This window comes from Varanus komodoensis, unplaced genomic scaffold (genome assembly GCF_004798865.1).
Source record: "Varanus komodoensis strain SLA01 unplaced genomic scaffold, ASM479886v1 scaffold3, whole genome shotgun sequence".
Lineage (NCBI taxonomy): Eukaryota > Metazoa > Chordata > Lepidosauria > Squamata > Varanidae > Varanus > Varanus komodoensis.
Window position 1 is genome coordinate 34,895,419 of NW_025335761.1, and position 22,938 is coordinate 34,918,356.

At 42.1% G+C, this 22,938-nt stretch overlaps 3 protein-coding genes across 6 annotated transcripts in view; 1 reads left to right on the top strand and 2 right to left on the bottom strand.

Annotated features, from left to right (window-relative positions):
* The window catches only part of ISCA2 (iron-sulfur cluster assembly 2), a 23,050-nt gene extending 19,661 nt beyond the window's left edge, over positions 1-3,389 (bottom strand). For both annotated transcript variants that reach the window (XM_044436759.1, XM_044436760.1), the window contains exon 1: positions 3,319-3,389. In XM_044436759.1, coding sequence (XP_044292694.1) covers positions 3,319-3,377 — 59 coding nt within the window. In that variant the 5' untranslated portion in view covers positions 3,378-3,389. The remainder of the gene's footprint in view (positions 1-3,318) is intronic.
* Positions 3,390-8,163: 4,774 nt separating this feature from the next.
* Positions 8,164-16,951, top strand: NPC2 (NPC intracellular cholesterol transporter 2). Its single transcript, XM_044435942.1, has 4 exons — positions 8,164-8,363; positions 13,959-14,066; positions 15,001-15,173; positions 16,198-16,951. Exons 1-4 carry the CDS (start codon positions 8,285-8,287, stop codon positions 16,279-16,281), a joined length of 444 nt encoding a protein of 147 aa, XP_044291877.1. The 5' UTR covers positions 8,164-8,284; the 3' UTR covers positions 16,282-16,951.
* Positions 16,952-17,399: 448 nt separating this feature from the next.
* LTBP2 (latent transforming growth factor beta binding protein 2) overlaps positions 17,400-22,938 on the bottom strand; it is a 161,807-nt gene continuing 156,268 nt past the window's right edge. For all 3 annotated transcript variants that reach the window (XM_044435931.1, XM_044435932.1, XM_044435930.1), the window contains 4 exons: positions 22,220-22,387; positions 21,248-21,523; positions 20,296-20,445; positions 17,400-18,640 (listed from right to left, as the gene is read on the bottom strand). In XM_044435931.1, the coding sequence (XP_044291866.1) occupies positions 18,474-18,640; positions 20,296-20,445; positions 21,248-21,523; positions 22,220-22,387 (761 nt within the window). In that variant the 3' untranslated portion in view covers positions 17,400-18,473. The remainder of the gene's footprint in view (positions 18,641-20,295; positions 20,446-21,247; positions 21,524-22,219; positions 22,388-22,938) is intronic.

Here is a 22,938-nt window from a genome sequence, read left to right on the forward strand (position 1 = left end):
GACTATACGCACTTTTGTTGGCAGGGTGTCTCTGCTTTTTAGTATGCTGTCTAGATTTGCCATAGCTTTTCTCCCAAGGAGCAAGCATCTTTTAATTTCTTGGCTGCAGTCCCTGTCTGCGGTGATCTTGGAGCCCAGGAAAATAAAATCTGTCACTACCTCCATTTCTTCCCCATCTATTTGCCAGGAAGTGAGAGGACTGGATGCCATGATCTTAGTTTTTTTAATGTTGAGTTTCAAGCCAACTTTTGCACTCTCCTCCTTCACCTGCATCAAGAGGCTCTTTAGTTCCTGGCTATAGAGATACAAAAGGGTACAAAGCAAGGATGCCCACTGTCACCCCTATTGTTCATTCTGACTTTAAAGGTCTTGCATAGAAATGTCAGGGATGACGAGGACATTAAAGGTACTAAAATTTGGAATGAAAATTATAAATTGCAAGCATTCGCAGATGATTTGGTCTTCATAACAGAGGAACCCTTTGTAACAATCTCTAAACTTTTACAATGGATTGAAGAATATGGTGAAGTTCTGGGGATGAAAATAAGTAAAGAAAAAACGAAACTTTTAGTTAAAAATCTTATGCAAGATCAGAAAAAGAGACTCCAAGAACAAGTGGACTTGCAGATTGTTAAAAAGGTTAAATACTTGGAAATCTATCTTACAGCTAAATGAACAACTTTGAAAGAAAACAATTATGATAAATTATTGAAGGATATTAAAGGTGATCTGGAAAAATGGGCCAATTTACAATTGTCTTTGATGGGAAGAATAGCATTCATTAAAATGAATATATTACCAAAATTTTTGTTTTTGTTCCAAATGATTCCCGTAAAAATTGATAAAAAAATTCTCTGAGGATTTAAATTCTCAAATTTTGAGATTTATTTGGAGAAAAAAGAAATCAAGGACCATTAAAAATGCTTTAGGAAACCAAAAAGAACGGGGGTTTTGGTCTTCCTGATTGGATGTTGTACTATCAAGCGTCTATTTTAACTTGGCTAAAAGAATGGATAACCTTGAGAAATAAGAGAATTTTGTACCTTGAAGGTCATGATTTGCAAATGGGTTGGCATGCTTATATGTGGTATGAGGTTAAGTTTCATGGGACTTGTTAAAGTCACTCTATCAGAAGATCATTAATGTCATTGTGGAAAAAGTTAAAGTCAAACTTGTATAATAAACTACCAAGATGGCTTTCACCTATGGAAGCTTTTGTGTATCCAAATGTATTGAATTTTGAAGGGATCATAAGATATGATGATATTTTGGATAAGGTTGGAGGTCTGAAACTAGATCAAGAAATACAAGAACAGGGACTCAATATCTCTTGGTGATATAAGGTGCAGATGCAATCAAGATATGCTAAAGATTGTAAAATATGGGGGTTTTATAAAGATCTAACAGCCTTTGATCAAGTGATGCTAAAAACAGATGAGAAAATGATTAAAAGAGTATATGAGTTCTTACTTGACAGGAAAATGGAAGGGGAACGGTTAAGGAAACTATGATAACAAGGGCACCAAATTTTGGATATAATATTGCATTAGAAAAGTGGCAAAAGCTATGGGAGAGAAATATTAAGGTAACTTTAGCAACTTCATATAAAGAAAATTTATATGTTTTACAGATGGTATTTGTTGCCAAGTCGATTAGCTGTTTCCAAATATGCCAAACGGGTGTTGGAAATGTAAACATAATGTGGGTACTTTTTACCATATGTGGTGGACCTGTGAATATGTGAAAAAGTATTGGATTAAAATACATAAATGGCTTGAGGAAATGCTACAAAAACCCTTAGCTTTTAAACCTGAAATTTTCTTGTTAGGCATTATACTGGAAGATATTAGCAAACAAGAAATGTATTTGATGCTACATTTAATCACAGTGGCGAGGATTGCGCTTGCTCAATACTGGAAGAGTGAGGAATTGCCCACTGAGCAACTGATTTTAAAAAAGATTCTGGACTGTGCAGAAATGGACAGATTGATTCTATCACTGAAGGAGAAAGAAGATACTGACTTCCATCAAAGTTGGGACCTTTTTTATGACTGGCTGGAGAAACGGGACTTGGCTTAGATTTAAAGATGTTTTTAAATTTTTATAAATCTATTTGAATATGATTATAGAATGTTAAAAAGATATGTTGTAGGGGGCTGACCCAGTATGTCCAATGTATTTGATGATTGATGTTTTTAGTTTTAGTTTAAAATCTTAATAAAAATCTTTAGAAAAAAAAAAAGAGGTTCTTTAGTTCCTTTTCACTTTCTGCCATTAGAGTGGTATCATCTGTTGATATTTCCCCCAGCAATCTTAATTCCAACTGGTGATTCATCTAGGCCCACCTTTCTCATGATGTGCTCTGCATAGAAGTTAAATAGGCAGGGCGACAGTATACAGCCTTACCAAACTCCTTTCTCAATTTTGAACCAATCAGTGGTTCTGTGCCCAGTTCTCACTGTTGCTTCTTGACCCACATATAGGTTTCTCAAGAGACAAGTAAGATGGTCAGGTACTCCCATCTCTTTAAGAACTTGCCACAATTTGTTGTGATCCACACAATCAAAGGCTTTAGCATAGTCAATGAAGCAGAAGTAGATGTTTTTCTGGAACTCCCTAGCTTTCTCCATGATCCAGCGTATGTTGGCAATTTGATCTCTAGTTCCTCTCCCTCTTCGAAATCCTGCCTGTACTTCTGGTAGTTCTAGGCATGCCTAATAATGTGATATTTATTTTACCCCTAAAAGTCTTGAAAACTGTGAAGGGGTCAAAGGAACGCTAATTGAATTGAAGCTGCTCAGATCACACGAGTTTCAGATAACTGGAGAGTCACTGCTGAACAAGGTTGAGGGAGGAATAGTTTTCCAAGGTCATTTCTCACCTATCTTCATATTTAATACAACCACCATGTCACATTATAAAGCTTCACTTATTTAGCCTTTCTTCCCCAAACAGCCACATCTAGAAACCTTCAGGACGGATTCTACGCTAAGAGCAGAAGTTTTCGAGAAAAAACGCCGAAGGTTCCAGATTTGTGCAGCACTTCTTCTCTTCATTATTATATATTTATGACCACTTCTGTTCTGCGCGTGTCTATCACGACACTCCCGGCCCCGGGAAGCTAAAAGCCACGATGCGAGGACCAGAAATGCCCCAGGGAAAGGGAGCCGAGCCCTCCGCCAGGCTAAGAAAGGCCCGTGGAGAAGGGGATGGTGACGCCTCGGCCAGGTCACCGCCCGGACCACCACCACGTCCAATCTGAGGGGAACACTTAACCGGCCGTCATGTAACACGCAAAAGAAAAAGCCCCGCCGCTACCTGCTCCTCCCGAAAGATTTCAGCGCCCTAAAGCAGCCGAACGCCGCCACTGCCGCCATGTTGCTCCTTCCCACCGTGTCGCCATTGGCGGAGGAACACCATTTGTCCCACCCATGCGAAACGCCAATAGGCCCGAAAAATGAAAGCGGCTTGTCTCATTGGGAGAGAGAGAAGAAATCACACCCTCCTGAGTGAAGGCAAGAAGGCTAGGGCGGAAGTACTGTATTTCCTAAGTGTTACGCGCTTTGATTGGTTACCGTCGTGACGTCAAGACTAACGGGCGTACGATCACACCGTCTTCTTTGGTTCGGGTTTGAGCTTCGAGTGAGAACAAAAAAAGTGGTGGCTACCAAAAGTCTAACAACAAATTTATTCTGGGAGGGGGTGGTCAGTTGCACATTAAAAAAAAGAGGAAGAGCGTTGCACGAAAATTGCATAGGGTAATATCGATGCGCATGTTGAAATTATAATTTATATAGCAACAATACAGCTCCCCGGAGTGGGACGACAGATGACTGGTGACCCGTGTGACTGCTTAGTCAGCTTACCAGTTGTTGGTCAGATGTTGAAAGGCAAGTTCAAGGGCCTCTCAGTTCTTACAGTTTCTAATAGTTCTTCATCTCTAAACCTAAAGTGGACTGGGAGCAGACATTCAGACAGGACTGTTCTCTGACGAGCCTACAAATAAAGGGTACTCTCTTTTAGCAGGATGCCTGGGCACCCTATGGCGTAAGCTTTTCCGAACTGTAGCACGCCATCAGGAAAATTACTCTTGAAGGTGTCACAAGAATCCTAGTTGGTTTTGCTGTAATAAACTACCATGGTTCTCAAAATAATTATAACAATAGAAGTGTATGTAAAGTGATGGTCCAGCTGAATCAGAGACAGACAGTAACTATTGCCTTATTGCTTGCTACGTGAAAACTGTATTTTTATCATATATTTCTTTATCAATTAATATTTTTCTGATCATAGCCTTTCCCCTTGCTGAAGAGAGTGCAATGCAGCCCCCAAGCTTTTGAGTCCTAGTAGTAATTGCATTAACAGCCAGCAATACTAGTTCCACTATGTTCACTGTGGCATTCTAAGTTAGGGTGCTTAATATTACCATCCTATTGATTTTTAAATTCACAATAAACATAAGTTAAAAACCACACAATCAAAGGCATCTTGAGAGAATAGCATATTTTCATACTACATTGCTTGGCTGGTAGTATATTCTCAACAGCCATTCCAACATTTGGTCAACTTATATTAGGGATATGGAACAGGAACATTAGATACTTATGTGTGAACATGTGAGCATGCATGCAATGATCTCAAGAGCTGTTCTATGTATCATTTTTCATTATTTTTGTTCTGTGTTTAATAATTTTTTTATTTTCTTAACATGAACTAATACAGAAAAAAATATATACAACAAAGCAAACTAAAACAGACAAGCTAAAATTATCAAAGTTGCCAAGGGAATTTTGAACAAATACAACCAATACTTTCAAAACTTTTAACACTCCCCCCATCTATCTTATCTATCCATCTTTCAACACTCTGTGGGAGTTTAACAAAAAAAGAAATTATCTATACAACAGTCAGTTACTTCATATCCTCTACTGTTTTTCTCCCTCTTCCTCCCTTCCAAACGCCCCTCAAAACCAATCAACTATTCTGAGCATAGTAGCTTCCATTTGTCATTAAATTCTTCTAATGGTCTTCTATTTACATAATTAGTTAACTTTTCCATCACTGCATATTCTGCTAAACTATTTTTCCAACTCTTCAATTGTTGGGGGCTCTGATTCTTGCTGCAGTTGTCATGTATTTGAATAACTCTGACATATTCCTTGAAAGAATTTCTGACATTATATTCAAAAGCATAATCTTGGGACTCATGGGAAACTTGATTTTAAAGATTTTCTGCATTTCTGCATGTATCAATTTCCATTTTTTCCATTATTTTACAACTCCAGCACATATGATAGAAAGTCCCATCCACCCTGTTACATTTCCAGCATTTCTGTTCTGTGTTTTTCTTAATTTTAAAAAAACTATTGAGGTTTAGTTAGAAGCAAGCTCCAAAGAATTTAATGAACTGCCACAGGTGCCCAGGACTGCAGTTCAATTGGCTGAACTACCCTGCATTTTAAACAGCATTCAGAAGAAGATAGGATGCATTTACAACTGACATGTATGGGATTATATATTCTTCCTCTCTATGTGTCAAGGAGAGCAGATTTTGACTCATGCTATACTCTCAGGCACAATCCTATGCATACATTTGTAAGTACTAAGCCCCAAATGCAGTAGGGTTTACCAACAGCAAGTATGCATAACACTGCAGTAGTTAACATAGATCAGTGCATCACTAGCCATGAACTGAAAGAGCTGAACAGGCCTGTGAAGGACAAGACATTTTAGAGGGCATTCATTGATAGGGTCCCCGTAAGTCAGAGATGACTTGATGGCACATAACATCAGTGCAAGTGGGGTTAAAGTGAATTAAGTCTCCAAAGCCCCCAAGTAACTTTCTGTGCAGACAGCATGTCTGGATTCCTTATTTCTGACAATCATGAGGAGCCAGTCCCTATTGCACAGAATAACCTCTTAAGCAAGTTGTCGCCATGATGATCTAATCTGCTGCTGAACTGAATCATGGTAATTCAATGAGGAAGGAGCCTCCACCCGAGTCACTCTGCACAACACATTCAGTCTCTTATATGTTATTACGCTTCTCTCTTCAGAACAGGCATTGAAGTCAGTGGTCGGAGCTCCCTCTGTGTAGGTGAAAGGGATGCTGATCAAGCAAACTGTGTGTGTAGGAGGTGAGGGGCTAAAACTTAAAATAGTTTAAAAATATGTCACTACCAGTTCCTTCCTGCTAATCTGACAAGGACAGGAAAGGCATCTCTAGGATGACCTTCAAGTGATCTGGTTATTGCCTTTGAAATAAAGGCTATGCAAAGTGTCCCTCTCTGTCTAAACAAAAAGCATTTCCAACTTTGTGCACTGAGCTAAAGGTTTCCAAAAGCTAAACACTTCAGGCTGTGGTCTTCAAATGATCCACTATGACACAGTCCCCTTTGCTTCCATGGAGCTCTGTAAAGTCTAGTTCTACCAGTTAAGGCTGATTTAACTAAGGTGACAGGTGGAGGATGGTATGTGGTCCAAACCCCTTTGAAGCAGTGTAGGATGGGTTTGTATTAGTGGGTTTATGCTGATGGCGATGTAGTTAGTAGCTATATCCATAAAGCCCCATCCTATGACTTGCTAGTATCTCCAGCCATGCCACTACCTCTAAAGCTATTCAGTTCTGCCTTTTTTGCTAGAAAATTATCACCAGCCACCACACAACAATTTCCAGAATAGTTGCCATATGTGTCTCTTGCAAAAAACCTATAAAAAGTCTTGTGACATCTTAAAGACTAACACATTAGACATCAGCATTCATGGCCCAATGGATGAGACTTCAGTCCATGAAAGCTTATCCAATAATTAAAAAAAAGTACAACGCTATCATTTTTCTTTACATTCATATATTTGCACAGGCTTCAAAGGCTCTGACAGACTTGGAAGGCTCAGAGGGGAATATTAAATGGCATAAAAGGGCACATCTGTGGTGTTGGAATTATCCCCTTTGCCCTAGCAATAATTTGGGGAGTAGGTTCAGATTCTCAGACTCAGCACCACTTTCACACTGACACTGACACTTCATGCACTGCTTCACTCAGCACTTGGAATGGCACATTTAGGATTCTGTTCCCTCAGATCAAAAGGAAAGCATCACTTTTCTTTGCTTGCTAGACTGCTCACCATAGAACCTAAGCCAAATTGCAGGCTGCTTGTCATTGAGCAGCTTCTAGAACAAGAAAAAACTACAGTGGATCTGACCAATGGCCCTTCTGGTTCAGCATTCTGTTCACACACTGGCTAGCCAGCTGTCCACAGGATTTACAAGCAGGATATTGTTAAGCCCGACATGGAGTTTTCATTTTTCACAATAGCTGTACATTGGGTCGACATTTGCATTAACCTGTCAACCAAAACACCAAGATTCTCTTTTTGTTCAATCATCACCAGCTCAGATCCCAACAACATACTTGAAGTTGGGATTCTTTGCTCTGATGTAGTTCAAAGTAAGCTTGTGGCCATTTTTATGCCCATTCGCCCAGCTTGGAGAGATCCATTTGCAGTTCCTCACAATCCCTTTTTATCTTAACCATCCTAAATAGTGTGGTGTCATCAGCAAATGTGGTGGCTGCAGGTGGGAACAGGCTGGAGGCTCTAAGCTGTTCTGCTTGTCTTCCTGGCAAGCCATCCAATACAGTAAATGTTGCACTTCTTTCACGGAAAGAACATGGTGCATCAGACCAAGGGTCAATCTAGTCTGGCATTCGGTTCACAGGATGGCCAACCAGCTGCTCACAAGATCTGGCAAGAGGACAGGAGTGCAACAGCACCCTGTTATCTATGCACCCCGGCCACTGGCATACCTACGTATACTGCCTGTTACTTGAAGCGGCATTAGGAGTAGAAGCCACACATACGCTTCTTCCCCAGGAATATCAACCATCCCCTTTTACAGCTGTCCAAATGGGTGGTCGTTACTGTCTGCATGCGCTGCATGGAGAAGACGTGACCGGCGCTGCACATGTATTTCGGTTTCGGTGGACCCTGCTTCCAGCGAGCAAGCGTGCTCCAAGGCTTATGCAAAGGACATCCTGACCCAGGACTCAGAACTGACCGTGCCCTCGACCCTGCGGGCGCCAGCCAGCCACGGGCGGCCCCGTCCAGGAGGGCGGGCTCGCTCATCCCCATCAGGTGACCGCGCAGGGGCCGGACCGAGCGCACGTGACCCCGCCGCCGCACAGTCATAGCCTCGCGCGTCCCTGTTCCTGCTCCAGCAGCCGGCCGGGAGAAGTTTCCTGCTCTTTGGGACAGCGCGACAGGAAACGAGACTCCACCACCCATCATGCTGGCTCTGGCGCTGACTCTGCTGCTCACCGCCGGCTCGGCGGTCCTCGCCGAACCCCTCCATTATGTGGATTGCGGTGAGTAGACCCTCGTCCTTGCTGTTTTACGTGGCGCTGCCACCTGTGGCCAGAACATTGACCCAAAGAGGCAGGCGAGACGCCGATGGGTCAGCATTGCTCGGATGCCCTGAGCCCGTCAAGCGAGACGAAGGGTGGGCACAGCGTGACTGGCAGGGCGGAAGCAGCAAGACACCCGAGGCACTGACTGCCGGCCTGGAGAAAAGTGGCTTCCTGGGGTGGGGGACCGCTCCCTCTCTTTAACCGCATACCTGTGTTCACATTCCTGTGTCCTGCTCCTCCTGCAAAAGAAGCCCATGCCAACACTTTCCCTGTTTGTTTGTTTGGTGTCTTTTCTTGTTTTTGCAATAATTAATTCAGAAAACACTGCTTGTGAGAATGTTGTGGTGCATGATATTCACAGCTGGGCAACTTCTGCATCTGCTACTTATGCTGACTGCTTGAAATAGTCTGTGTCAGTTATAGGACAAGGGATGCACAACACCTGCAGACGAGTGAGGGGGCCAGAGCTGTGGCAATAGGTAGTAAAACCAGGTGATTGGGAGTTGGTGGTTGCAATTAATATGATGGTGGTGAGACCCAGGCCAGTCTTGGTGGTTCTTTGTGAAGTGGAGTGATAAGAGGTTTTTCACATGTACTTATTAGATGGACAGGGGAGGAGAGCAGAACTTCCCCCTTTTCTCCTGGAAACCACTTCTCCCCAGCTGTTTCCTAAGCAGGGGCTTCCCCTGCTCTCATTAGAAAAAAAATCGGAAGAAGCAATTTCACAGAGGAGATCATGGGTAGGCACCTACTTTAATCAACATACATGCACAAATACTATATGAGATAATTGAGGAACAGCTGGATTTTATATTTTGAAAATGCGGGATCAACCATTGTTTACTCCCCCCCCCCCATAACCCCTGGAGAGTGCAGTGTACAACCTAACATTATACATGGTAGAGCCTCATTTGAATCCATGTTGCTTCCTCTCACATTCTGTCTTAAGGTGGTAGCCAAACGGAGGCTCCATGGTTTCCTTCCTCACTTTTTAAAAAATATCTTTTCTGATGAAGGTGAAGTTGGGTGAAGTTGAAAGCTTGTAGAGTATGTTACTACCCTAAGACCAATTTTATAGGAAATTGAAAACAACCTGATCTTATAAGTAGGTCCGCCGTCTTCACTTGTAAATTGCCTGAGGGCCAAAGTAAAGCTAGCTACATTACTAGCTACATTTTATTTGCCCTCAAATTAGTAACTGACATTACTTTGTAATTCAGCCTCTTTGCAGCAGCGCAAAAGTAGCACCAGATTTTAATTCACAGATGTTATTGAACTGCTAGAATGAATGCTCAACTCTGCTTTCATAGAAGCTTTCAAGGATATATTTATATGGGGATTCTGATGCTACCAGTTGAATGCTTTAGTACAGAACTAGCAATATGAAAACAAAGTAAGATAACATTGTAGACATTGTGTGGTTGCCAATGCAAAGCCCACAGACATCTTGCATTTGCTGTGCTGGGTTGGCAGGAGTTCAGAAAGGATGCCTGGTGCCTAAATGTGGCACCCAAAATGCACATCTGGGAGCACACACCACCCACCAGACATGCCCTACTCCCAACAGGGTGGCGAAATTATGTGGATTTTCAGTGCTCTAAAACTATTGCTACAAATATGCATAGATAATATCTTTAACAGAGTCCACAATCCATATGGGATCAAAGATCATAGCTAAAACCCCCACAAATATGCTTGAATTTCCTAGCTCAGAGTAGTGGGCTTATATGCCATTTTCTTTTATTCCATCATTTAAAAAATGTTATGACAGCTAGAAGTTTGAATCATTTTTCCTATATTCACTGGATAGTTGCTCAGTTTTACTGGGAAATTTGGCATTATCACAGTTTAATTGGTTGTCTTCTGAGAAACTAATCTTAATTATATCAGAAGGGTTACTAGAATGTATTAGGGTGGTGGGGGGAAGAAAGGAGGTCTATTTCTGGTATAGTGATTTACTTATTATCTAGCACTTTCATGGTTTATTACAGGATTACTATATAGTCTCCATATCTGGAAGTTTCTTTCAGCACTTGCTCACATTAGGAGCTCCATCTGAGCCCATGGCTGTCATTGGGTAGATTCAGGAAACTGGTTTGTATGTGCTCATTGTTATGGGTAGCAGGTTGATTTATATTTTATATTCAGGTTGATTTGCAGGCCCAAAAAAGGGTGCTTCTCAGGGCAAATTGCAACTGCTCACTGCAGTTGCCTCAGAAACCAGGTTTTGTTGCCTTCAGGGACTGCTTCATAAGCAATATCGCCTGTACACAAAGAAATGTTCATGTTGAAAATCATGTGAAGCAGCCATGTTTCTTGGAGAGACTGCCAATATAGATTCAAGCTTTTATTTGAAGCCAGGAAAGCTAGAATAGCCTTGTGAGTTCATTCCATTTCCTTGCTTTTGTGGTGGGGTGTACCTTTTACATGGTCTTGCCAGTGACTAGTACAAGAGTCTTTGGCAAGTGGGGTAGATTGACAAAAGACAAGATGCCCATGTCCAAAGCATAGTACTTCAAGGCTCAAGGGCAAAGGTGCAGGCTTCCGGAAGTTGTTGAGCTCCAGTTCCCGTCAGACCAGTCAGTATGGACAATGGGAGAGTGGGAGTTACAGAGCAGCAACATCTGGAGGGGCACAGATCTCCAGCCCTGGCAAAGGGGATATATTCCCAAGCACCAAAGCAAGTTTTCTCACTTAGGGTGATACTAAATAAGGTGTAAGCTCTGCTGGATACAGTGGGACATACTTCTGCATAAACATCCCTAGAATTACACTGCAAAGATGCTGCCTGAAATGCACTTACTGCAGTGCAAAACACACCATACTCAGTGCAGCTAGCTTATGAATGGATAGATCTGGATGTTATGACTGGCTTATTTTGTTCTTTTCTTGGACAGAAAGGGGTTTACATTTATAAGCAATCTAAATACAAATTCAGCAGTTTCATGAGGCCACAACTTCCAACTTGGGAAACTGTTAAAAATTAGGAATGAAAGATAGATGCATCACTAGTCATGTGAGTATGCAAGTAATTTTATGAAGAACACAAGGCTGATTCATACTTTTCAGTGCATTGGCTAAGGGCTACTACACGGGTGCTTTCAGTGCTAAACTTTGTAAAATGCAGAGAGAAGGTTGCTATTCATTTCCTTTGCGCTCTCTTCACTGGCAAATTTTAGGTGTAAGGTCCTTTGGAAGCAGGGACCTGCCTTTCTTTTGCTTGAATTAAAATACCATGCATGTTAGTGGTGCTGTACAGTTTCCAACTTTTTATCATATCTCTGCAGCCAAGAAATTCTAGATAGATGCAAAGCCAGGACATAGAAGCAAGTGTAGTTTTTAGTGAGTGATCTGGGTCATTTAGCTGTCTCCCGAATGTGCTCCTGAGCATGCCTTTTGATAGTGATCCCGTGCTGGGATTACAGAGCCTAGTGGCCTTTGTAATACACAAATTGTTCACTTGCATGCCCCAGAATGATAAATAATAACGAATAGTTGAAGATAATAGTGGTGTGCTCCCACAGGATAGCTTGATGACACATGACTCTCCTTAATGGCTTATGCAGTTGGATCTAGAGGTAAACAAAGCAGACTGATATTAAATCCCATTGATCTGAATAGTTTTACTTAAGTATGACTATCTCCAATCCGATACTTTACCACAGCAAATACTGGTATATGTATGGAAATATGTCTTTGCTATTCTTGGGGAGGAGTGAGGGGCCATCAAATCTGAAGCATCATGTCTCAAACTCTTCTCTTAGCATTGTAATTAAAGAACTAGCAAATTTGAATGAGCTCAATTCTAATTTTCATGTCTTCAGCTGCAATCCTAAAGACACCTCCAGGGGTAAAGTACTAGTACAGATAGGGTTGCATTGTTAGTTCTAATGCTAGGCTTGGAAAGATTCAGATCCCTAATTAAGGTTTCATTCTTAGGCATACTTACCCATGAAGTTGGCGCATTGAATATAGTGGAACCTGAGTAAATAAACATAGGATTATGCTCCATTACAACCCAATGAGACCGTAGAGGATTCAGGTTTAATTTTATCCTGTGGATGTTTCAGTGAAGAATTAACAACATGCCCAGATGACTTAATTTTATGCCATTCTTACTGGAAGAATGCTTAGTCAGGGAGATGTTGAAAATGGTGGTGCCACTTCCAAATATTTGAGGAACATGTGTCCAAGTAAACAGGAAGATGAATAAATTCTGCTTTCTTCAACCAGATACTTTCTAGTTGTGATTTGTTAGACTACATTTGCTATTATCAGCATGGATGGTGGAAATTGCAGTCCAGTATTATCTAGAGGGCACCAGGTTATAGAAGTTCATGTGGAATGGAAAATAGTGATCTACTATGTAGAAATCATAGTTGCATGAATTAAATATTAGTCCGTTTTTATTTCACTCATGGAAGATTAGAAATGAACCTCATCTCCCCCACCATAAACTACAGCCTAGATAGACTATGCTACTTCATCTTCATTTATTTAGTTTATTTATAACTTCATCATCCACATAAAATTCCCCTTGGGACATACAAATAACACTGCAAGGTTTACTGGGTTTAGTGAGTAATTTGTTGTCCTTCCAACATGATAGGATCTATAAGAGAAAGTAAGATAATGGTTCCATTGCTGTATTCTTGGGTGTCATTAGGATAAGCATGTGTCTCTATACATATATGCCTTTGGCTGATTTCACCAACAAGGGCCTTTGTTGATTGTGCAACTCTGCACCCCAAATTTAAATATAACAAATAGTAATAATTTCAGTGTCTGATTTCAGGCAAGTTAATTTCCAAGTAGAATGTTTAACATCAGAGTCTTGTGGCCTAATTCAGATTTAGGTCAGGTTATATAACTTCCCTTCCTTCAGTTGCATCATTCTCATTGAATTCCTTGCCACTCATAGCCACTTCATTGGCTCAAGATGGACAACTCATATTTTCCCTTTGCAGTTTCCTGGGTTTTTCTCTCAGGAAACCATAAACTCTCAAGGAACATACTTTGGCAGAAATTTAATGAACTTGGCTGCAAAACATTCTGTATTCAGCACAGAGGTGTAACTTGAAAAGCCAGATCAATAAATAGAATCCCTGGTGGTTTTCCTATTGTCATTTGTGCTCAGCTTCTTGGACACAATTTCTGATGCTGCCCAACCATTTCTGCGAAGTGATTTCAAGAATGAAATGTATTTATTTTAAAAATGCAGCAATTCAGGTGCTACTTTTGCAGACAATGTAGTAGTGTACATTGCAATTGTGTAATTTATTCCAAATCAGTGTCCTTTTGTAAACTATCGCAAAAACTGTTTCCAGTCTTTAACCAAGCTATAAGCAAGGTCTGTTTTGGTAATGTTGTGGTAGCTTGATTCACTGTTAAGCTGTTACAGGCAGTTGCAGTTATTATAAGAAATGTGGTTGTGTGGATCAGAATAAACTTTATAGGTCCTTGTATGGTACTCTTCACCTAGTGGTGTCATATCCAAGAGTCTGGAATAGCAAGATGATTAAAATAATGGTTTTGTTTCCACCTGTCTCACAGGTTCCGAGGCTGGAATTATTTTGGAAGTCAATGTGAGTCCCTGTCCAAAACAACCTTGTATTCTCCACAAAGGAGACACCTACACCGTCAATGTCACATTCACTAGTAGTAAGTACAGCCTGTTGATTTCAGACTTCCTTATCTATTGGGATGAATTCACTCCAAAGTTATGTGTCCAGAGATGTGCCAGTTCTTCTGGTTTTTTTAAATATAGAAAATGCTTTCATTTAGGAAAAACCATACATACTATATGTGAAGCATTACATGCAGTGATCCACTGTCTCGCTCTTGCTGTTAGTGTTGTTTGTTGTTGTTTAGTTGCAAAGTTGTGTCTGACCCATCACGACCCCATGGACAACATTCCTCAGCCTCTTCTGTCCTCCACCATCCCTTGGAGCTCACCCAAGCTCACACTCACTGCCTCAGCAACTCCATCCAGCCACCTCATCCTCTGCTGTCCCCTTCTTCTGCTGTCAATTGTTCCCAGCATCAGGGTCTTCTCCAGTGAGCTGTTAGTGTATACATTTGGAAACCTGCGAGTAATGGTCTGCATAATTTTTCCATGGTTTTTCCTACATGGAAGTGATTTTTTAAATGAGAAAATTAGAGATGTAGTAATGAAGACTTTTTAACATAGAACACAAGAATCTGCCTTATTGAGAAAGAATATTGAGATCTAGCTCAGTATCAACAATATTGATGGGCAATAGATCTCCAGGGTTTCAGCCAGGGATCTTTCTTAGCCCAGCTTGGAGATTCCAAGGACTGAAACTGCAAAGCTTGCACTCTACCAAGCCATGCTCATATTAATTATTAGATTTTTATCGTACCTCTTTAGCCAGAAAGGCTCTCTGGACTGGTTACAGGATTAACTTCTGCAGAAGTCTGGAGAATGTAACTGAAAGATAAGTAAGACTGTGCAGCATCGTGGTGGCACAGTTGAGAGCATTTTTGTCTCTTGAAAACTCCTTATTCCAGGCCAGGTAAAAGCTCCTGTTTTAATTGACTGTTGTTAATTTGCTTTTGTTTTGTTCTTCTGCAGAGATTGACAGCCCGGGCTGCCAGGCAAAAGTGTTTGGAGAAATGTTTGGAGTGGATGTTCCCTTCCCACTCGATCAGCCAGATGGGTGCAAGTCTGGGATCAATTGCCCTATTCAGGCAGGCCATACTTACAGCTACCTGACCAAGCTACCAGTAAAGTCAGAGTACCCTAATGTGAGTGTCTTAACAAGCTAATCCTAGTACTTATAGCTGCCTTCCACAACCTTTAACTTCATTTATGAAATAAGATGCCCTTGGGAGGTATCAGAGCCATTTAGAGACCACTCTTTGCCTGATAACACCCTACTCTTCACAAATTGGAAAGTGAGGGAAGTGCCAGGGTGAGTGTCTTTAGGGTTCTTTCTGGCTTAGTCCTTGCAAACAGCAGATGCTTGTGTCTGGACTGTGACAACTGAGATGGTGGGTGGTGGTGGTGGTAGGTTTCACATGATGGAAAGTTTCCCAGCTCCAACCCTCATGAGAAATACTTTCTAGCACAGAATGCTAGCTTGACTTGAACACTTCTCAACATCCACTTACTTATTAACTTATATCCTGCAATTTCCTCCAAGATGCCCAAAGCAGTGTGCACAATCCTCCTCTTTATTTTATCCTCCCAACAAATTGGCAGAGTAGATGGGCCGGAGAGACAAGGACTGGCCGAAAGTCACTCAGTGAGCTTCCCGGTTTCCCTAATTCCAGTCCAACACTCTACTGCTATGAAATACTGCCTCTCTTTGTGCAGGGTATTCTTTTGTATAAAGAGGCATTCAGTTGCACTAGCCCCCACCTGAAGTCTCTGATCTGCATGTCCCAGTATTGTTTACCACACCATCTTCTGTTAGTGAGAATCAGGCTGCAGACCCAACCAATTGTGATGAAAAATATCCCCTTCCTGACTACTTGGGGTGCAGGTGAAAAATGCCACAGCCTTGCTGTAATGAACCATCTGAAATAATCCTGATTCTGTGTTTGAAGAGTAGAGAAAGGCACAGCATATGCTCTTTAGCAATAAAACATTCTTCCTAATAAGGTACCATCAACTCTCAGTCTGGACGGTAAACATTTGAAACCCATTTTAGCCTAAGATTGGTCTTAGGTGTGATGGTTTCTCTCCTCCCTCCTCCACTTCCCACAGTAACTGCTAATGATCGGATGACAGGATCAGCTCTTCTCACTTTTTTCCTCTCTTTTCCAGATTAAACTTGTTGTCATGTGGAAGTTGGAGAGTAACAATGTACAATTCTTCTGTTGGAAGATTGCTGCTCAGATCTCTGGCTAAGAAAACCCTGCTTCACCCTTGACGGCTTCTGGGGGAGGGAAAAATGGGTCTAGAGAGGAATCAAATGCTTTGCTTCATTTCCTGTTGCACTTCTGCAGCAATTGCTCTCCTTCTTCAGCGTTGAAGTCTAGATGCAAGAGGGGGCACTAGTCAGAACTAAGGTTCCCAAGAGAGACTGGGGTTTGGGAGAAGTCTTACTGTAACTCAGGGAGAAGATCTTGTAACCATTGCTAGAAGCAGGATTCTGATTGCTTGAAATGGAATGTGTATTGTGAAGAAATTGTGAGAAACTGGGCCAATAACCATCAGGACAATTGCTGCTTGTCAACACTTCAGTGCCTCTCATGGTCAGAAGCTGGCTTCAGGCTTCAGTGTGTTTCTTCCCTCCCACCTCCTTGCTCTTCCAAGGCCTCAGCTTTCCTTGGATCTACGTAAGCTACCTGGAGCCAAAAGAAGATTGAGCAGCCACCTGCTGTAGCTACTTGCTGCAGATAGGAAGATCTGTTCCTTTCAGTAAATACCAAACCAAATGGTATTTGGTCTTTACCCAGACATCATGTGTATTAACAATTTTGCACTGTCTTATAACTCACCTGGGGTTGCTGGGGGAGGTGCTCTCCAAATCCAGCTTTTTATAACTTTCTTCTAATAAACTCTTTATGATGAAACACCTTTCTGTCCTGTCTGGGGATGTTGAGACATTTACTATTGGGAGCTTATTGTGTTCCATCTTTGTGCATCTGAAGATAAACTGAAGGTTTTTTAAAAGTACATTGTCTCTGGCTGGACATAATCTGCTTACTACTAGGTAAAGTAAGTGTTGGAAGAAGATTCCAGAATGTTCTATCTTCTGCAGCTCTCTTAGCTCTGTTGTGGCACTAGACATACGCTTTTGAAAGTGAAGGGAACAGCTTATGTACATGACTGAGGGTGGGATAGAGACACTGCCGCAGCTGAAAAGAATATGGTTGGAGGCAGGATGCTGTCATTCAAAGTGGGCTCTTGTGTTTTTCCTTCCCACTGAATCAGCAGGTTCTGTCTTCCTACCAGCTTCTAATTAAAAGAGGAGGAAAAGGCAAGAATGCTTATGATCAGCTCCAATCTATAAAGCCACAGAGCACAATATAAAATCATTTATTTAACATCATGTATTTTTCATTCCAATAGAAAGCACCACATAGAGCACTTTCCAAAAACTAAGGAGCTGTAATCCTTCCCACTTTCCAAACTATTATTTCAGCAGTCACAGAAAGTGCAGGGTAGATGCCTGTGGTTGGCATGAATAAAGAAAGACTGAGCCAAGAAGTCCTTTGGAGTCCAAGCTACTGTCAGACTGTGACTAGGATACCCTATGTAACTGAGGATGGCCACCCCCTGTTCTAGGCTCATCTTAAGGAGAGTGTGTCCTTTGGCCTGCTATGATTTGAGCTTTGGACTGATTCAGCAAGGTGCAGCTGAAATTCCAATGGCATATTGGAATGGGAATGTTCCTCAGCTGCTGTAGAAAGAATATGTAGTTCATCGATATCTGTGTTGCTTGTGAGACACTGCCTATTTAGCACACAAGCTGGAAGTGACCTGCACTCTGTGCCACTTCACCAACTGATGGAGCGATTAGGCTCAGATGTGTGTCTGAGGACAGTTGGAGAAGGACTGGAAGTAAAATTAGAGCACTGTGGTTCTGTGACAGATAAAAGGAATTCTACATAAAGTGGTCTTGAGTGGAATGCAGGAGGGAGTACTGTACAAGGAATAAAACCTTGAGAGAATATATCATGAAGGCATAAGATTCTGCAAGTTCATGATATGAACTGAGGGGCAAAAGGGTTGGATGGTGGTGAACATACTATTGGCCCACACAGTGCCAAGTTAGCAACTGAGGGCCAAGTTCCTCTGACCTAAGTGGGGATGGAAACTTCAAATAGCACATGATAAGCAGACTGGGACCTGAGTGTTTATACTGTAGCTGAAGCAGGAAGCTTGTGCTGAGCAGGCCTGCAATGGCCATTGCAGCTTCCCATTCACCTTTGTCCCTGTCAGTTTAGCCCAAGTGAGACATGCTGAGTTTCTATCTTTGGGAGACAAAGGATTTTTAAAGCTGCTATCCTGGTAACTCCTTTCCAGCTGGACAGACCTCCAGTTCAAAGCAAATGGCTGAAAGGGTTGTCTCTGTTCCATTGCTGCTCTTGGAGTCATGCTGCGTCAGGATTCTCCAGCGTTTCTGGCACACACCGGTGGGGCTCGGCTAAGGCTACATAGCCAGGCAAGCAGTTGCAGCGATACGAGCCCTCTGTGTTCTCGCAGGTGCTTCCTTCACACAAGGTTACAGAGGCATTTGCTTCTTCACACTCATTAACATCTGATAAAGGGGTAGAAAAAATATTTATCAGGCCCAGAGATCCATAACCTATCCCACTGTGCTTTGTCCAGTGTTCTCCAGTACTCCATTCTTGGTTGTGGATTCTATTCATCAGCCTTTACGTATCTTACTGTGCCAGACATTTCTGGGGTGTGTATCTGTTTTTCTGTGAGATCATGGATACAGTGGTGCTGTTAGGGTAGGGCTTCAGAGCAGAAGCCCAGGGCCCCACTCAGGAGAATCCGTAGAAGAGAGCTAAAATGTAGCAGGTAGCTTAATACTTTTTGAAATAATATCATTTAAAGGGGGGGGGGGGCTTCTGTAAGACCATTGGCTAGAATTCTAGATAAGCCCTCCATGGATGTGTAGCATATTCAGGAGTATGGAGGGGCTGCTGTGGAGAGGAGGAGATGTCTGCTTTCTCCAGTCCAGTTTCCTTAATCCAGACCAAGCTCATTAAGTTCAGAGACTAAAATTATGTAACGGTACCATTCTTTGTGTAGGAACAAGCACAGGTGATTATAACCATTCAAACACTGCTGTGGACTCTGTGGAACACACAGGGGCAAACTCCCCCATATGTAGCTAAAGTCTTACTTAAACTGGAAGTGACTCAACTTTTCTCACACAAAATATATCTGTAATGAGCAGAATCCACCAAACAACCCACCCACTAGGAGAAAGCACTGATTTGTTCCATCTCACTTCCCCTCTGGCTGAACTGAGTCTACATTGCCAAAGGTAGATGAGGTAAGACACTTTGTGACTTGGAAGTTGCTGTACTAGTTGAACATGGAACTGAATGTACTCTCTTGATTTTCCAATATAATTGCCTTGGGAAAAGCATTCTATTTTTTTCTCTGTACAAGGGTCACTTCATAGTGGCAGAAACAAAAGCTTTGAACAAAAATATCTGGATTTTGCAGTTAGAACTTTTTTTTTCTGACCAATACAGGAGTTATCCTTAAAGGGATGCCCGGCAAGCTAGTTAATGATAATATTAAGGATAATGACCAGGTAAAAGGGAGTTCGCACTATACAAACAGCTATTCTGCAGGTTGTGAGATATCTTTTATCCAGTTGTAGAAACATGTGTGTAGAGTTGGGGCCATTTGCAACGCCATACAATGCTTCTGTGGTCTACAATCCATGGACTGTATCCAGAGGTTTTCCTAATTCAAGTCCCAATGGCTGAGAATGATGGAAGTTGCAGTGCAACATGAATGGCTTGTACCAGGTTGTGGAAGTCTGGTCCGTTCTGTGGAAGTCCGCCCCCCCCCCCCCCCGCCAAGACTTGCAGTAATTAAGATCGGCACCCTTTGTGGGGGAGAGGTCCTGTGCCATGAAATGTACGAAACACCATTTGCATTGTTGTAAATTGCCCAGAAAGCTTGGACTATGGGGAGGTGTAGAAATGAAATAAACAAACAATAGTGCCTGCAGTAATAAGTAAGGCTCAGAGTTCTGTATGTGCACTCTTAGAATATCTCTTAATAAATAGTAATTAACACTATTTGCATAGTTCAGCCTTCCACATCCTGGGAAAGTTCTGAGGCACTTGGTTGCAGTTTGTACTCCCAGAGAGTTCATGGCAGAGCCAAGACTGGAATCTTCCTCTTTCTGCAGAGTTTCATTTCCTTTGTGGAGCTACTTACCCACACAGGCCATGAGAATCAAGTCTAATTGGAAGCCATCAAAGCAGTCGCAGGTGTAGCCCTCCTGTACACGCACACAGCGTCCATTATCACAACCATTCAGAATCCCACACTCCTCTGCTTGCAGCCCTTCGAAGCTGCTGTACTGCCCTGAAGTGAAGAGGAAACCATAAGCTTATAAAGAAGGAACAGTCTATCAGCACATTTTACTATCAATTAAGTAAAATATTATTCTGGGTTTAAATATTAAGAATACAAGCCAATTTGCTATTAATTCTTGTTCCGGCAAGTGATATGCATGTAGATCTCTTCATTTGGATTAGCCTACCTGGCTATCTAAAGAGAGCTTTTACAGTAGGGTGGGCAATGTTGGCAGGACCCGAGTCCATTTTTACTGCCTCCTCCAACAGCTTCTCCCAGACTGCTCTGGCAGCAAAATTAATCCGTGATTTATTGCCAAATCATGTGGCAAATTGCTACAGGGAAGTAATTGGATGAAAGTTACCTTGTTGTCAAGCTAAATTTGACCTAGGTGCTGCTACAGAGCAGATCCATTCTTTTTGCCACAGTAAGTATTGCAAGTGGTGCTGGAGGGGAGTAAGAGATGGTGGGGCCAACTATACCTGCAGGCTGCGTGATTTCCATTCCTGCATTACAGGATATCTGCTTAAGCATCTGGCTTGATTAGAGGGCTGCACTCAAGATTTTTCTGAATACCTTGGCAAGGGTGAATAATTGCCCTGTAGGTAAGAACCCATTCCTGGCTTCTCCCTGTGCATATTTTGGCACCCAGCACCCAGCCCAAGGAGTGATACCGTGCAGGTCAGTGCTCCCTAATCAGTTCAGCAATAATGTTTGCATAAAGCTTGGATTGTTTATGCATAGCAGTCCCCCAGACATACGCAAAACTGCAGCCTGTTTTGTTCTGTTTTTATTTTTCTCTGGTAATTACCAGTTTGGTCGGGCAAGTAGTGTGGCTGTTCCTGCAGTGGATGGAGCGGTGGTGCTTGCAGGACTGCACCATCTGCAAATTCATTTCTTGGTTCTCTGTTGGAGAGGCTGGTATCAGAAGCCCCATATGCAAGGCCTAAATGATTATAATAGGACTCTAAATCTGGGCCATAGAATCCATAATGATGGTCCTCCTGATGCTGTTCATATTCATAGCCAGGCCTTTCTCGGAGTCCAGCCTCACTTCTGGCAACATTGCACAGTTGAGCAAAGTCCTCTGGAAGGAGAGTAAGAGAAAAGATGTTGATAAAAGACCACCTACTCCTGCTTCAATCTGCCCCAGTATTACAATCACCACCAGAGGCCACCAGCCCCTCTGCATTACCAGGTGAGGTAGGTAACCTGTGAAAGGGACTTTTCCACTAAAAGAATGTTCTTCCCAGGCTCAATCACATCTGGAGGGCACCAGTATGGGAGAAGACAGCAATTTCCAACACTGTTCAATTTGCATATGAAAAGGTTTTTCTTGTGTCCTAGAAGGAAGCTATCCCCTCATCCTCCTCAACTCAACTCAACTCAACTCAACTCAACTCAACTCAACTCAACTCCTTGCGATCAAGGAAACTGAGGTCCCTAACAAGAGTCGATTGACATGGGCAAAATGAAATCTGTGACACAGGCCAAGTATGGAGCCTTTTAGTCTGTGTTCACATGTAACAATTTTCTGGAAAATTATTGTACATGATCAGTGTACTCCTGATTGCTCCTGCTTGACATCCATGCCATCAGGAGTATACAACGTAATCAGTAATGAACCAGGAAACAAACTGTAGCGTAACAGCTCAGCCAGGACAGTTGACTTGTTCCCAAACAAGCTGGGAATTGAAAACCAAGTATAAACTCTGGCTTCTCGTTCTAGCTTCTTATGGGACCCCTCTTCTCCTCATATCTTAAGTGACAGGGGCATTCTCACCAGAGGACCTGGGGGGACAGAGTGCACAGTCCTGACTCCAGGCCTCTCCATAACGGCAGCAGCACTCTGTGTATGTGGTCTGTTGCCCCAGCAGTGGCTCATTACACATATAATTCGATACTCTCTCCCAGCAGATGTCCAAGTGAATGTCACGTTCATCCAACTCATCTGTCAGTGAATGAAACAGAAAAGTCCATTGTAAGAGAGCAGAGCAAAGGAAGAAGTGTCACCTCATCCAAATTTCTGTGTTGGGTTAGTATTAGTGTATTGTGCTACATTACACCTCGTGACCTTTAATTACTGTAATTGCCACAGGGTTGCGGTTTGTCTTGTCTTGTTTTTATTTTCCTTTGTAACATAATTTGGAATCATTGTTACTTCCTATTTTTGGAATTTAAAAATACTGAGGACCAATATGACTTCAAAATAAGACGGAAACACAAGAAGGAGTTGTTACATAGACTGAATGAAGATGATCCACTGACGGGTGGAAGCACTATGGCTCAGTGGTGCAGCCCTTATGTTGAACAGAGAAAGCCAAGTCTTTGTAGGACTTGCAGAAAATATTAGGTATTTTCAGGTTGGGAAAATCCTGGGACTTCTACTATTCAGGATCATCTGTCCTGGCCTAGATGACCCACTAGTCTGACCCAATAAAGTTTCTACTTTATTTTTAAATTTTTAAAAATGGTTATTTATTTAAAACTACTTTTATCCCA

Excerpts from the sequence above, each read along its gene's own strand:
- NPC2 (XM_044435942.1), top strand. The coding sequence starts at position 8,285 with ATGCTGGCTCTGGCGCTGACTCTGCTGCTCACCGCCGGCTCGGCGGTC. Across the intron at positions 8,364-13,958 it reads CCTCCATTATGTGGATTGCG|GTTCCGAGGCTGGAATTATT; the intron begins GTGAGTAGACCC and ends CCTGTCTCACAG. Across the intron at positions 15,174-16,197 it reads TAAAGTCAGAGTACCCTAAT|ATTAAACTTGTTGTCATGTG; the intron begins GTGAGTGTCTTA and ends TCTCTTTTCCAG.